The sequence below is a fragment of the Phyllobates terribilis genome, unplaced genomic scaffold (genome assembly GCF_046119375.1).
Source record: "Phyllobates terribilis strain yellow unplaced genomic scaffold, ASM4611937v1 Scaffold_3__8_contigs__length_932513732, whole genome shotgun sequence".
Lineage (NCBI taxonomy): Eukaryota > Metazoa > Chordata > Amphibia > Anura > Dendrobatidae > Phyllobates > Phyllobates terribilis.
Genome location: NW_027362763.1, coordinates 284,817,535 through 284,834,539, shown reverse-complemented (window position 1 = coordinate 284,834,539; position 17,005 = coordinate 284,817,535). Strand labels below are relative to the sequence as shown.

The 17,005-nt window shown below is 45.7% G+C and overlaps 1 protein-coding gene across 2 annotated transcripts in view; it reads left to right on the top strand.

Annotated features, from left to right (window-relative positions):
* The window catches only part of PDCD10 (programmed cell death 10), a 44,930-nt gene that overhangs the window by 578 nt on the left and 27,347 nt on the right, over positions 1–17,005 (top strand). For both annotated transcript variants that reach the window (XM_073674831.1, XM_073674830.1), the window contains exon 2: positions 8,246–8,448. In XM_073674831.1, coding sequence (XP_073530932.1) covers positions 8,353–8,448 — 96 coding nt within the window. In that variant the 5' untranslated portion in view covers positions 8,246–8,352. The remainder of the gene's footprint in view (positions 1–8,245; positions 8,449–17,005) is intronic.

Sequence of the window (17,005 nt, the reverse complement as noted above, 5' to 3'; positions counted from 1 at the left end):
GCTGTGTGAGGGGTGTATAGAGGGGGGGACGAGCCCCGTGTGAGGGGTGTATAGAGGGGGGGACGAGCCCCGTGTGAGGGGCGTATAGAGGGGGGGACGAGCCCCGTGTGAGGGGCGTATAGAGGGGGGGACGAGCCCCGTGTGAGGGGCGTATAGAGGGGGGGACGAGCCCCGTGTGAGGGGCGTATAGAGGGGGGGACGAGCCCCGTGTGAGGGGCGTATAGAGGGGGGGACGAGCCCCGTGTGAGGGGCGTATAGAGGGGGGGACGAGCCCCGTGTGAGGGGCGTATAGAGGGGGGGACGAGCCCCGTGTGAGGGGCGTATAGAGGGGGGGACGAGCCCCGTGTGAGGGGCGTATAGAGGGGGGGACGAGCCCCGTGTGAGGGGCGTATAGAGGGGGGGACGAGCCCCGTGTGAGGGGCGTATAGAGGGGGGGACGAGCCCCGTGTGAGGGGCGTATAGAGGGGGGGACGAGCCCCGTGTGAGGGGCGTATAGAGGGGGGGACGAGCCCCGTGTGAGGGGCGTATAGAGGGGGGGACGAGCCCCGTGTGAGGGGCGTATAGAGGGGGGGACGAGCCCCGTGTGAGGGGCGTATAGAGGGGGGGACGAGCCCCGTGTGAGGGGCGTATAGAGGGGGGGACGAGCCCCGTGTGAGGGGCGTATAGAGGGGGGGACGAGCCCCGTGTGAGGGGCGTATAGAGGGGGGGACGAGCCCCGTGTGAGGGGCGTATAGAGGGGGGGACGAGCCCCGTGTGAGGGGCGTATAGAGGGGGGGACGAGCCCCGTGTGAGGGGCGTATAGAGGGGGGGGACGAGCCCCGTGTGAGGGGCGTATAGAGAGGGGGGGGGACGAGCCCCGTGAGAGGGGGGGGGGACGAGCCCCGTGTGAGGGGCGTATATAGAGGGGGGGGGGGACGAGCCCCGTGTGAGGGGCGTATATAGAGGGGGGGGGGACGAGCCCCGTGTGAGGGGCGTATATAGAGGGGGGGGGACGAGCCCCGTGTGAGGGGCGTATATAGAGGGGGGGGGGACGAGCCCCGTGTGAGGGGCGTATATAGAGGGGGGGGGACGAGCCCCGTGTGAGGGGCGTATATAGAGGGGGGGGGACGAGCCCCGTGTGAGGGGCGTGTATAGAGGGGGGGGCGAGCCCCGTGTGAGGGGCGTGTATAGAGGGGGGGGGCGAGCCCCGTGTGAGGGGCGTGTATAGAGGGGGGGGGACGAGCCCCGTGTGAGGGGCGTATATAGAGGGGGGGGGACGAGCCCCGTGTGAGGGGCGTATATAGAGGGGGGGGGGACGAGCCCCGTGTGAGGGGCGTATATGGGGGGGGGGACGAGCCCCGTGTGAGGGGCGTATATATAGAGGGGGGGGGGACGAGCCCCGTGTGAGGGGCGTATATATATAGAGGGGGGGGACGAGCCCCGTGTGAGGGGCGTATATAGAGGGGGGGGGGACGAGCCCCGTGTGAGGGGCGTATATAGAGGGGGGGGACGAGCCCCGTGTGAGGGGCGTATATAGAGGGGGGGGGACGAGCCCCGTGTGAGGGGCGTATATAGAGGGGGGGGACGAGCCCCGTGTGAGGGGCGTATATAGAGGGGGGGGCATGTATGGGGGGCGGGAGCCCCGTGTGAGGGGCGTATATAGAGGGGGGTGGACGAGCCCCGTGTGAGGGGCGTATATAGAAGGGGGGGGGACGAGCCCCGTGCGAGGGGCTTATATAGAGGGGGGGGCGTGTAAGGGGGACGCGAGCCCCGTGTGAGGGTAAGGGGATGTTGGTGAGTGGGGAGGAACCAAAAGGAATAGAGATGGAAAAAATGGGTAGGAGAAAAGGGAAGGTGAAAGGTTGGTTGAGGAACAAAGGGTTAATAGGGACAATTGAGAAAATGAATGTAAAAGAAAACCTACCAGAAATAAGGGAATGAAAGACAAATGTATAAAGAATATAAAAACTTGGATAAACACAATATGGGGGAGCAGTGGGGGAATAAAAACGATATATGCTCTGCATATTGTAAAGACTGACAGTGACACAGCTGGAGCTCCCTTATGTCTGCACCCTGCAGCACATGTAGGTAGGAGCTGTCCGAGGCCTCAGTCATACATCGTGTGACACGTCCTAGTGCTGTCTGAGATGGATCACTGATCCTTAATCTCATTGAGCTATACACGCGTCAGTCTTTTAAAACAGGCCCTACACTCATCCGTAGTCTGGATGAGACTTGGCCATTAAAGCGAATCTGTCATTAGGATCATCTGTCGTAATAAGATACCTTGATATCTGATGTCTTATTCCTGAGAAATCCACCTTTTTTCTCATATGTAAATGAGCTATTCAGGGCTTTAGGCTGGATATTGATTTCCCCGAGAGTGCCTCCTGAGATTATTTTATGACAGGGGGCATTGCCAGTGTGAGACATGTAGATCAGAAGAGCAGACTGTCAGTCATTACATGTCTCACACTGGGAACACCTCCTTTCATCTAAAATCTCTGGAGGCAGATTCTCATGTAGATCTATGGCCGGCCCATAGATCTGAACAGCTCATTTACATATCAGAGAAACCTGGATTTCTCTGGAATAAGACATTGCGGATATCAAGGTATCATTATATTCATCTTCCTCTGTCCTACATGCCCATATAGGCTTCTGAGGAGGGATGATCCTACTGACAGATTCCCTTTAAATCTTATGGGGATGCTTGAGACACGGATGAAATTAGGAAGACAGACTATGTACTGCACGGTTCAATCTGAGTTGACTAATTGATTAATACATAGACTGTTAGTAAAGAGTCAGTGGATAAAAACAGTTCAATCTGCTTTAGAGAAAGAGAATCCGCTAGCATGGTACCTGAGAAAAATCTAATCCGTTCCTCTTGGCGTGTAGCCTGAGAGAACGACACTAAGCCTATGTTTTCATGTGGGTGTAGAGATCCCAGGCTATGACGAAATTCTGCTGTCATGTTTTATTAAATGGTCACTGCACAAAACGGGCTTATTTCTGAGTTGGAAAGCTATTCCACTAGGTGTCTCCCTCCTGAGCTGGTTGCTGCTCCTGCCTGTTACCAGGTCTGATCTGTCTGTCTCCAGAGGGGCCGGACGGCTTACAGCAGGTGCAGGGGGCGTCCTTACAGGCCTGCGCTCTGCAGCTCTTATACACAGTGTACCCACCTCCTTATAGCACGTCCTCGCTTATCTCCTCATGGTTATTCCACTTGCCACTGCCTTTTTTTATGGGACAGCAGTAATTCCAGTTCAAGCAGTGCCTTATGGGAACTAGGGAAAGGACGTTGGAGCACATGCCTTTGGCGAGGACTTCAGTAAGGCCTCCATTGTCGGGTAGCTGGGGGAGGCATAACAAGTAGCACGATTCATCTTATTGAATGAGTAATTACCTACATTGTGCTTGTAAAAACAATCAACCTCTTATTAAACTCCGTTCTCATCAGTGCAGGGACTTTTAATTGAATAGTTTACAGCTTGTTGCCAAGGTTACCGGCCACTTCTTGTTGCTATTCAGCTTGTATGTGCTGCTCTTACATTGGCCATATCGCCGGCTATTTTCCGTGTCCCTGCACTTCTCCCATGATGCTGAAGCATAGCTGCCTGTGCTAGCCACACTGTTTGGGCCAGTGGCTCAGCCATGCCGGCAGCACACCCAGCAAGCAGGAGGCCGGGAGGTAAGGTAGTGGTGCTCTCCTGAAGATTCTCACTTTCAAACCCTTTAATGTAAAGCTGCATGTAGACAAGACGCTGCTTTGTACACCCACAGTAGATAAACAAATCAATCAAATTGGGAAAGGGGAGAGAAGGAAAGGAGTTGTGAATAAAAAAGCTGGTAGCTCCGGCGAAACGCGCGTCAGGGACGAATGATCCTGTGATAATATATGTGACAGCACTACTAGGTGTTCTGAGTCCTGTCCCACAATGCCGCTCATGCCTCTGACACATCAGTTGATATGTTAAGTGGAACGCAATAGCGTCTCCTTGGAGCCTTACAGTCTCCTGCCTATACAGACCACGTGTACGCGATCAGTTTTGGAGACCGCACTGCTTCCGTCAGAGGGCACGGTGTGGATGGATTATCATCCACCTAAACGGTCAGGCTGACTACCTGACCGGCATGATAATGGTGGTGATGCAGATATAATCTCCGCACCCTTGATATATGATCGCACATAACACAGGGGCGATCTCTAATTGTAACAATATATCGGCACATCTAATAGTACACTGCATGCTAGCGATCTATGGGTACTTTTAGATTGTGGCAGGTGCTCAAAACGTATAGCACCGTGAATAAGGGCAGTTGTCACTACATAGAGAATATATACATACTTGGGATAGGTTTAATTCAGAATCCTAGTTGATTTATTACCCAACCATTTAATTTAAAGGACCCTGGTTGTGGCAAGATAAATTTGTGCTGTCCTATAACTTCCAGGATTTACAGGGTCACAGCCATCTTATCTATAGCTGTGACCTTATCTACACAGGGTGTATGTGTTTTTATACACGCTTATGATATTTTTAATCACACTAATAATAGTTAATTTTTATTCACAACTTCTTTCCTTCTCTCCCCTTTCCCAATTTGATTGGTAGTGTAACTGGTGGTGTCCACCGATGTGAATATTGTCCTACTCTAATCGGACTTTATTTAATCCACAGTAGATAAACTCCATGCTGGCTCAGTGGGTAAGACCACAGAGCCCTTTGTGTGCGTCTCTGGACATGCTGGGAATGCTTTTGCTCTCATTTCTATACACTTTGCACTCGCGGTAAGTGCAATGTAATTTATTAGAGTCCAAAATAGCATTTGTGGTGGGTGAGGCTGCAGTGGCTTCTGCTACTGTTTGATGTGCGTACGCTTCATATTGTGCAGGTATTTTCCGTCATTAGTATACGGCACCCTTCTTGTGATGTGGACCAGTAGAATTTGTACAGGCCACAGCAGTGCAGTATATAGTCTTCCTTGACCACTTTGGTAGGTACAGACCACCGCATAGCGGCTGCCTGCTGTTTGGAGATGCTGTGACCCAGTAGTCTAGCCATCATGGTTTGGACCTTTTTCAAAACTGCTCAGATTCTTAAGCTGCATTTATACTGCAAGATAATTGTGAGCGAGTTTTGTAAAAAAACAAAAAAAAAACCCCACTCATTTCAGGATTATCTCTCCGTGTAAACAGGCTGCCGGTCACCCAATGAATGGCCAAAGCTCTGTCAGGTGAAATGACTATTTGCGCAGCACAAAAAGCAATCTGTTCTCAGCAGTGCATCATGTAATCGTGCCGAGAATAATGGCAACCTATATGCACTGAACAGCCTAGTGTAAGCTGCTCAGTGTGCATCTTGTAAACCACCACCGATTGTGGGATCATGCTGCAGTTGGTCCATATAAACGGACCTTTACATTTGCCCATTTTTTTTCCCCTGCTTTTAACCTCTCAACTTGAACCACTTGCTGTGTGCTGAGGTACCATGGTCATTAGATAAGACTATCCATTCACCTGCGGTGAGTTGTAGGGGGCCATGGTGTAGCTTAGCTGCGGAAACCTTTGCCAACCTGTTGTTTTTGTGTCGGCATAGTTCAAAAATAAATTGATAATGGTTGCACGGTCCTCCAGTTAAGTTTGCTGAGGCTGCTACGTGGGAACTCATCCTTCAAGGTGTTTTTTACAGGGAGACTCTCGTCTCCAGATTTAATGTCAGATCCGACATCACTGCCCTCTGGGTGATCCATTTGCCGTGGGCCCTGAGAATATGGTTATTATTGTGATTGGCAGAACCTGACACTCACTGAGTGCTGTATGATTGTCTGTGACTAGTAGGGTGTCCAGAGCATTCTGGAAAGTATACCCGGGGGGTACTGATACTTCTGACTAGGTGCACTCACCTCAGACAATTAACCAGATCCACTAAGAGGCACCTTTTTCATGAGTTTGGTGCACTGTGCTCCAGCGAGCCCTTCTGCGACTGGTGTGCACAACGTCGGCCTAAATGAATCGGCCCCAAAGTGTTTATATCCTTCTACTACCGGAACTTGTAGCAGCTAGTTGATGGGGCTACGGGCGTCAGACCACCACTGATCTGATATCAATATATTATGACCAACAACCTGTGTAATCAGGGCTGGTCAAACAGTTACCAGGTGTAGGAGCCGGGATTTAATTTTGTAAGCCGTAATACCCTTATACACACAGTTACTTATGCAGAGAGGTCCAGAACCATATAGACAAAAAAGTAAGCGCACAGTATTCCCTAAAGCTGTCATAGTCTTATGATACTTTATCTAGTGTCATCAGTGACCTTCGTTTCAGCGGCTGGGCTAGTCCCTTGCAATGTGCGCAATGACAGCATGCTCTCACCGGCTCAGATCAGCAGTAACAAGCCTGCAACAGAGCGCACTGTCAGTGCGTGTTATCAGAATATATGGCATGCAGAGACCAGTGACATCCCTTGCAGGGATGGCGCTGGTCTCTGCACGCTGGGTATTCTGACAACATGCACTGACAGTGCGCTCTGTTGCAGGCTTGTTACTGCTGATCTGAGTCAGTGAGAGAGCGCGCGGTCATTGTACACATCGCTCAAGGACTAGCCCATCCCCTGAAACGAAGTGTCATCAGTGACCGCAGCCTCTGCACCTTGATGACTCTTCATTTGAGTATCCCAGCATGCATCGGTCATCAGAAAGAAGGAAACCAAAAAAGGAAAGCAGTTAGTTTAGTTAAAATGTTTTAAATCTAAACTACTTTCTGATGTAGCTCATGGCATTAATTTGCATTTCCGACTTCCCCTTTTAAAACCCTATCAGTTTGTCTTTGGAGTGTGGGAGAAAACTGGAGAACCCGAAGGAAATCCATGCAAGCATGGGGAGAACATACAAACTCCTTGCAGATGTTGTCCTTGGTGGGATTTGAACCCAAGACCCCAGTGTTACAAGCTTGCAGTGTTAACACTTTTTCTTTCGGCCGAGCACTCCTGCGTTCTCTCTGAGAAAGCCTTTGCTAGATGTTTGGTGACAGCTTTGATGTCCCAGAGATAAGCCATCAGCAGTCGCAAATCAGACATGACCGATTGACATCTCCACTGATGTTCAGATGTCTGGGGCCCCAAACACATTAGGCTGTGGGCCGAACCAGTCACTATCAGCAGGTTCAGCAGACATTAGTGTAATATGTATGGGAGCATTAAAGGGAATCTGTCACCAGGTTTTTGCAATGTAATCTGAGAGCAGCATGATACAGAGACCCTGATTCCAGCGATGTCGCTTAGTGTAGCTTTAATTAAATCAGTTTTATCAGCAGGAGATTATCACTAGAGGACTAGTAGACCTGCTGCCAGGTAGTCCTCCATATTCATGCGCTCTATATAACCCTGCCCCCACCACTGATTGGCAGCTTTCTGGGTACACTGGCTGCCCTTATACAATCAGTGGTGTGGATGGGATTATACAGGGCTCAGCATTTAGAGCACTGCTAGATCTGCAGCAGAAAAAAACAGTGATTTTATCAAAATGAAAGCAAATAGCTCAGTAGTGATACAATTCTAGAATGAAGGCCCTTGTCCCTACATTATGCTACTGTCAGATGGGATGGCAAAAACTTGCTGACAGGTTCCCTTTAAGGCAGGGATAGCCAACCTGTGCCTGTCCAGCACTTTCACCATGCCTTGTAGCCTGCGGCAGTCAGGGCATGCTAAGTTGTAGTTCTAAATCACCTATTGTGAATAATAGTCATTATCCACCTTTCCTAGATCATCTTGAGTCCGTGTTCCCACGTAGTGTAATTTTTTTCAATGTAGTTTTTTTTGTGTGCAGAATCCTCATGATGAAAATGCACGAAAAAAGACTGCGCATAGGACAGATTTTTACTCTTAAAATATTAATTTTTATCCACTTTTTATGAAAAATTATCTTAAATTGTATAAAGGGATATTGTATGAAGGGATGTAGAAGTGTCTTGCTGGTTGTCATCTTCAGAATTTCCCAATAGTTTGTCCTTAGAAATTAGGACATTGCTGCAACACCAATGCCTGTACTAAAAGCCCAAACTGCTTGCAATGCAATGTAAAGTGTGAAAAGGCTGCAGTGCTCGCACAAGTGCTGGCATGGGACTGCTGGACTGCCACAGACCTAGCACTGATGGCTTATACCAAGGATAGCTCAAAACTTTGCACAGGCTTTTGGAGCTTTGCTAATCCTAAGAATGCAGGTTTGTACGCTGACCCCCATGTTTCTTCTGTTTTAGGGTAACAGAATAATTTCTTGCACGGATAGGAACGCCTGCAACGAGCGCACTGAATGAGGAGATTTCTGCTTCTATAGCACCATATTCTAACAGCCTGGTCTCTGTGAATGAGGATGACAATGGAAGAGATGAAGAATGAAGCAGAGACCACTTCTATGGTTTCCATGCCATTGTATGCGGTTATGTATCCAGTGTTTAATGAGGTTGGTGCTTTTCATGTACAGTACTTGGGAATACTTAGACAAAGGTATGTCCTGTCAATTTTGAGGGGTTTCCTTGTGCTAATTAAGTCTTTTCCAACAATGTCCGCACCCATTTTCTTAATAGCCCCACTGACTTAGTAGGGTTTGTCTCATGATCTGCCACCAGGCTCTATCAATTCTTTCATTCCAACTGGAAACTCATTGGGGTGGATTCATTTACACTGGCGTTGTACATGCCAGTCTTAATCAAGGGGCACGGTGGTGTAAGATGTGCCAAGCTCATTGAGAGGCGCACGTCACTTCATGAATTCGGTGCAACTTCTGTAACGTGCGCCTTAACAGAAATGGTGTTCCTGTTAGGGAGTGGAGTACCATCTCTGGCGTCAGTTACACCACTAAAATGGCGTAACATCTGAAAAAGTTGGTGGATGCTGTTGAGTTTGGCCCACTTTGGTGAAGCTGGCATAAAAAGCCGAATGGGCATAAACACTTTGCACCGTCCCCATGGCATACATATAGGGCAAGACATGATGGAAAAATCAAAACCAATATCCCATATTCCCATTAGGCCCCCAATAAACTTTTTTTTTTCTTTTACTTTTTAACAGATTGAAAGGCATAATAGTCTGGTATTACGGTGTTCAGGGCCTTGTCTTGCACACTTTTGAGGCAGTAGACATCTTCTGCAGACTCTTTACTGACATCTACCTGTTGGACAGTCACTGAAATGCTGTTTTACCACTCCTAGATGACACACACAAGAAACAATACTAGTAGGGTGAGGTCGACAAAGGCATGGCTTAGTAACTTACTATATAACCAAAATTGTAATGTAGAGTTGTAAGAGCTCTTAGGAATTACCTGGATTTCTGCATTGATTACTAAAAAAATGTGTGCTGACTTATCACAGTTAAAGGCATGCAACTTGATTAAACTAACAACTCACAAGCTGTTGTACATGTCTTGTCTTTTACTAAACACATTGAGGAATCATCCGCAGTGTAGGGAGACAGTGCGCTGTTACGTTTTTTTTTTTTTTTTTTTTTTTTAAAGCTGCGGAATCCCTTTAACAATAATTTGTCTCCCATGAAATATTTCCTGTAGCTGCAAATAAGATTTGCACATTCAACAGGAAATCTAGACTATTCCTACAAGTAAATGTTTCCATTCCTTTCTTGGATGTCTTGCATTTATAACCCTCTTTAACTCCTTTTCAGCCCATGACGCGTCAGTGTCCTGGGCTTTAAGAGCCTGACCCTTATTAGTACGTCATCGCACGCGCACACAGGCTGTGCGGGCACGATCGCCGCCGGGTGTCAGCTGATTGTCACAGATGACACCTGGTACTATGTGCAGGGAGCGGTCCCGCACCGCTCCCAGCACATTAACCCCCGCAATGCTGCGATCAAAGTCGATCGCAGCATTGCTGTGGCAAGGGGAGGTGATCGGTATACTCGCCTCCTCTTCCGGCCTCCAGCGCAGTCTGCCGCGGCTTCCCGGGTGTTGCCATGACGACCCGATGTCGTCATGACAACATCCGGGTCACCAGACAGCAGTAAGATTGTTTGGACATGCGCAGTGCATCTCCAAACTATCTTCTCCCTGTCAAGCGCTGACTGACTGCATGGCACAGGAATGGTGCTGCATTCCTGTGCCATGCAGGCAATCAGAATAAAAAAAGTGAAAGTCCCATAGTGGGACAAAGTAAAACAGTAAAAAAAACTCCCAGAAAGTGGAAAAAAAAATAAAAATTGTAAAAATATTAAAAAATAAAAAAATAATCCACTTAAAATAAAAATATAATGTACCCATCAATAAATATTAAGAAAAAAAAACAAACAAACAATAAAAGTACACATTTGGTATCGCCGCGTCCGTAACGACCTGGCCTATAAAACTGTTCCACTAGTTAACCCCTTCAGTGAACACGGTTAAAAAAAACAAAAAAAAAACAAAGCAAAAAACAATGCTTTATCATCATACCGCCAACCAAAAAATGGAATAACACGCGATCAAAAAGACGAATATAAATAAAAATGGTATCGCTGAAAACGTCATCTCGTCCCGCAAAAAACAAGCCGCCATACAGCTCCATCATCCGAATAATCAAAAAGTTACAGCTCTCAGAATAAAGCAATGCAAAAAAATATTTTTTTCTATAAAATGGCTTTTATTGTGTAAAAGCGCCAGAACATAAAAAACAATATAAATGTGGGACCGCTGTAAACTTACTGACCCGAAGAATAAAGCTACCTTATCAATTTTACCACACCCGGAGCAGAATAAAAAGATGTACAAAAACACAATTCCTGAATTGTTGGTTTTTGTTTATTCTGCCTCCCAAAAGCTGGAATAAAAAGCGATCAAAAAATGTCACGTGCCTGAAAATGGCACCAATAAAAACGTCAACTCATCTTGCAAAAAACAAGCAGTCACATGACTGTCGGCCAAAATATGGCAATGCAAAAACTAGATTTTACGAAATGTGTCTTTTAGTGTGTGACAGCTGTCAATCATAAAAACCCGATATGATTCTGGTATCGCTGTAATCGCACCGACCCAAAGAATAAAGTAATCTCATCACTTATACCGCACGAGGAACGGCGTAAAAAATGAACGCTAGGGCTGGGGTTGGGTTTGTGCTAATGTTAGGGTTGGGGTTGTTTTTTTTTTTTTTTTTTTTTTTTTTTTTTTTTTCCAAAAGTAAAAAAAAAAAAAAAAGACGATATGGCAACTAGTGTTGAACGCAAGTGCTTGCTACTTAAGTTTGCATCTGGTGCTCAGGTATGCACTGAGTATCGCGGGTGCTTGAGTCTCCGTCCCATATGCTTCGCGGCCAAAAAAAACCTCGCGGGGATTGCCTGCCATGCACGAGCGATTCCCCGCATGTTTTTTTTGGGGTGTCTAATAACTGAAACATGCGGACGGGGATTCGAGCATTTCACTTGAGCACCCTTGATACATGGTGCATACCTGAGTACCCAATGCAGATTCAAGTAGCGAGCACTTGCGCTCAAGAGTAATGACAACTTATTCAATATGATGACCTAATGTTATCAAATTCTGTGTCGCACCTCTGGGTTCAAAATGTTCACTATACCCCTTAATAAAATCCTTGAGGGGTATAGTTTCCAAAATGGGGTCACTTGTGGGGGAGCTCCACTGTTTAGGCACATCACGGGCTCTCCAAACGCAACATGGTGTCCACTAACAAATTGAATGGAAAATCGGCTCAAATTGTTAGCGGACACCATGTTGCGTTTGGAGAGCCCCTGTGTGCCTAAACAGTGGAAACCCCCCCACAAGTGACCCCATTTTGGAAACTAGACCCCCAAGGCACCTATCTAGATGCATAGTGAGCACTTGGAACCCCCAGGTGCTTGACAAATTGATTCGTAAAAATGAAAAAGTGGAGAAAAAAATACTTTTTCATTTTTACAAATCAATTTGTGAAGCACCTAGGGGTTCCAAGTTCTCACTATGCATCTAGATAGGTGCCTTGGGGGGTCTAGTTTCCAAAATGGTGTCACTTGTGGGGGGGGTTTCCACTGTTTAGGCACATCAGGGGCTCTCTAAACGCAACATGGCGTCCGCTAATTATTCAAGCAAATTTTACAATCAAAAAGTCAAATGGCGCTCCTTCCCTTCCGAGCCCTGCCGTGCGCGCAAACAGTGTTTTTCCCCCACATATGGGGTATCTGCGTGCCCAGGGGAAATTGCACAACAAATTTTGGGGTCCATTTTTTCTTGTTACCCCTGCGAAAATAAAAAAAAATTGGGTCTAAAGTAACATTTTTGTGAAAAAAGTTAAATGTTCATTTTTTTCTTCCACATTCCAAAAATTCCTGTGAAGCACCTGAAGGGTTAATAAAGTTCTTGAATGTGGTTTTGAGCACCTTGAGGGGTGCAGTTTTTAGAATAGTGTCACTTTTGGGTATTTTCTGTCATAAAGACCTCTCAAAGTGACTTCAAATGTGATGTGTCCCTAAAAAAATGGTTTTGTAAATTTTGTTGGAAAAATGAGAAATCGCTGGTCAACTTTTAACCCTTATAGCTCCCTAACAAAAAAAAATTTTGGTTCCAAAATTGTGCTGATGTAAAGTAGACATGTGGGAAATGTTATTTATTAACTATTTTGTGTGACATATCTCTCTGATTTAAGGGCATAAAAATTCAAATTTTGAAAATTGCTAAATTTTCAACATTTTCGCCAAATTTCCGTTTTTTTCACAAATAAACGCAAGTGATATCGAAGAAATTTTACCACTATCATGAAGTACAATATGTCACGAAAAAACTATCTCAGAATCAGGGGGATCCGTTGAAGCGTTCCAGAGTAATTACCTCATAAAGTGACAGTGGTCAGAATTGTAAAAATTGGCCTGGTCATTAACGTGCAAACCACCCTCGGGGGTAAAGGGGTTAAAGACATGCCATAGTATCTCAAAGCCGTCTCGTCCTCCTGCTTGTGAAAGGTTTCTCCCTGTCACTATGTGGACCACTAGCAGTGCTCTCCTATATAAATTGCTGCAGCAGTAATTAACAAATATATACTTGGTTACAGTTGTGTGTTTCCCTGGGGCAGCCATATTAGAGAGAAATCCTTCCTGTATTTTCTGTACTCGGGGTGTATGAATAGTAGTGAGTTAACAGAGAAATGAAGATTATTACAGCATCCAGAAATGATGGCGTACAGCCCTTCCCCAGAACCCCTGGGAGTTGTATGTAGAGCCTTATCTGTGCAGTGTTGCTATCCTACCTTATCTCTGCTTCCAGCTAGTCATCTGTCACAAACTCCCCCACCCCTGTAATGAGGAGATGAGCAGGAAATATCTGCCTTGTGTGACTGCTCTGGTGGCCATGGGAAAAATGCAATATTTCATATTTTTATGTAGATCATTTAAATAAAACCACTCTCCAATGTCTCCCATTAAATGGAGGGGCACGTTCTCCTGCATAGTTTGAGGTACGACTCCATGCCTTTCATTCTCCTGTAAGTACTGCTGATGCAATAATTAAGAGGATGGAAGTGTGACCCCCCCCCTCCTCCCCAGTCAGTGACCTACTACTACATCCCTGGGGGGTGGGTTCCATTCACATTAAGTAGTTAATCTCTGACCACATCTAAATGGCGTAATGTCAATGGGATGTCCATAGTGCCCTCCATGACCCGAAAGTTAGCGTCCGATGAGTTGCCTTGGCATCCGGGGGACTGCTGAATGCCCTCATCACCGCCACCTTGATACTTCTGTGGAGCATAGCCAGTTAGTGTAGCTTTTATGACACATTTTATTTTACAGCACACTATTCTGAAACCTGGAGGGGAACAAAAGTGTATTGGAAAAAAAACGCAATTCTGCCACTGTTTATGGGTTTTCTATCTGGAAAAATGATTCTCGTATGATCATGGTGATACGGTGTGTTTTTCATCTCTTCTCTTCCCTCTTTTGGTGGGCTTGAACCTGCGATTATCTGATTGTTGCTTCTACCTAATGGTCCTAATACAACTATGTAGCTAAAATTACAATCTCCTAAGAAGCTGAGCTTATAGTTTGGCCTCTCACAAATTCCAACATGACAGCAATTGGGAACTTCAGAAGGTCTCTGGCTCCTATGGCATTTCATTGTCACCTTGCGATTGCAACTACAGGGGGCCTATGGGCACCTAGAACTATGTGCCCCCTAGATTGCATATCTTAAATGCCATGATCAAAGATTGATAGCTGCTTTTAAGGGGGTAATTGAATCTTGGCGCCCATCGCTGCTGTTACAGGAAGGAGGCGGCTGTATAACTTCTAAATATGGGAATAATGTTAGATTATATGTGGTTTCTTTAACAGATCAGGGTTGGTTCATGCCCATTAGTTCCTTACAGGAGTAGTGGGTTCTTTCCGCCTGGGCCGACTCCGTACACCCGCACCCATCTACAGCAGATGTTGGGAAGGGTTTAATGGCCTGGTCAGACAGGTTGACTGCACTTCCATACATCCAGAGACATCATTTCTTGGTGGTAGAGTTGGTAATAAGTAAGACTGGATTGAGTGGTTAAGCGGTGTCTATCTTTTATAGAGCGTGAGTAAAATGAAGAATTGCCTGATGGGATAAGGGGAAAAGGCCCGGCTCTTATCACCCGCGACATAGGCCATTTGGAGCAAAGATAACTTCTGACACGTCCTGGCTCGGCCCGTCTCCTCTCGCAGCCTTGTAATCTCCTAGGGTATAAGCTTGACACTAATGTTCCCTCTCGTGTAGTCTTTCCTACTCAGAGCCACAATCTTCTCTTATGATCTGTGATGGGATTAAAAAAAGAAAAATCAAACCCTTTTTTATTTTTCTGCGCATTATAGGATAATTCTGCTTTGCTTTTCCTTTTTTATGGCTTCCAGTGATGTGATAAATGTGATTTATGAGTACTGTGGGAGTGTTCGAGGACAAAGGGCCGTGTGTAAAATTATAGCTTCAATTTGTGCAGTGTCTCCAACTTGAATCAATCTAAGCTTTGGCTTCGGGAACAGCCATTGTATTATTTTTGGGACAGCTGGTAAACAAACTGCTCGGTAATGCCTGTACATCTGTACGGAGCCCTCTCCAGTAGGAATCATTTAGGCGCATTGCTTTTGGCGGATTGTTTTCTGCTTACATGCCGAAATATGCAGATGCTGCAAAATTGTCTGGACGGAGGTTTTATTCTGTGCTGATTAGTTTGCTGTAAGTCCGTACATGACGCTGCACACTTACCATACAGGACCGTATACTGGGAGTGTGAGCTCCGCAGATAGATGCTTTACTGCTCCGCTAACCCTGGAAATCGGACTCGCCTGCCTGAGCTGCAATGCAGTAAATGATTGTAGGAAGGAACTGCTAAGAATTTCACAGCACAAAGTGATCACTTGCTTTACATTAAGTGTGGCTGTTCTGTTATAGGGAACTTACCATGTCTTTACATATGGAAATGGTGGGTGGTACGGCTGTAATAAGGCGCAGACACCTTCTATGGATTTTCACCACAAGGTCTATTATGCCATTGTGTGTATGTGTGTGTATGTATGTATGTATGTATGTATGTATGTATGTGTATATATATATATATATATATATATATATATATATATATATATATATATATATATATATATATATATATATATATATATATATATATATATATATATATATATATATATATATATATAATCCATATGTGTCCTTGATAGCAGTGTCGGTTTACAACACAAGGTCCATTATGCCCTGCATGTCTTGATATATACTGATACCCTTACATATAATGGCATTTATTGTTACCATTGATCGTTGTTAATCTATATGTGTTCTTGATACCCATCAATGTCTTTTACACCTATCCATTGTATTTTACGGTTCTTGATTAGATTGGTTGTATATTTGGATTTGCACCTGCTTTTTCTGGTTTTCTTCCCCAGTGTATCAATTTCTTGATCAATAAAAATTAATTTTCTCACCTATATATTATTCACTACTTCCATAGGTAAGAGCATGGTGCCACATTTCCTTTTTAAATCCTTCCTCACGATTTCCATTTTTGTTTTTTTCCTCTCATTCCAAGAAGAATAAGGCTATGTGCCCACGATGCAGAAATGAAGCAGAAAATTTCTGCATCTCCCTGGCAGAAAAAACGCATGTGGATTGTACATGCGTTTTTCCTGCGGATTCACATGCATTTCCGCATGCGGATTGACAAGCGCTTTCCAGGTGATTTTAGCATCACTTGGAATGTGCTTGTCAACTAGGTCACACTATATAAATCCATGCAAACAACATGGATTGATATAGTGTGACCCGAGAGAATGGTAAAAATAAAAAATAAATCTATACTTTACCCTCCGATGGCCCGCGCTGTCCTGCTCACTCCGTTCTCCCTTGCCGGCAACATTGAATTGAAAGACCTGCCGACGTCAGCGTCACGTGACCCGTCACATGACTCTGACGTCAGCGCAGGTCCTTCAACTCACTGCAAAGTGCCGGGAACCAAGCAGGAGTGGTGCGCGGGCCAACAGAAGGTAAGTATACATTTATTTTTTATTTTATTCTTTTTTTACAGCTTTTTTAATGGTACCTGGGTGTGGATGAGACTCTCCTCTCCTCCACACCTGGGTACCATCCGCACATTAGAACGCGCCAATTACGCAAGTACAAATGCAGTCTTGCGGAATTGGCGCGTTCTAATGCAAGTCAATGGCGGCGAAAACGCCGCGTTTCCGCAAAATTAATGGACATGCTGCGGATTTTTGAGCGCAGCATAAACGCTGCGGAAAAATCCGCATCATGGGCACCGCATATGCGGATTTCCATTGGGGAACATTGCTGCCCTTCTTCCATGCGTTTTTAATGCTTTTCCGCAGCTGCAGAAACGCATAAAAAACGCATCGTGTGCACACAGCCTAACTTATTTTTTCTGTCCACAGACATATGAGGGCTTGTATTTGCAGGATGTGTTGTACTTTTGAATGACGCCATTCACTTTACTACGTACTGCACTTGAAAACAATAAAAGTTCCAAAAGCTGTGATTGCTGGACCAA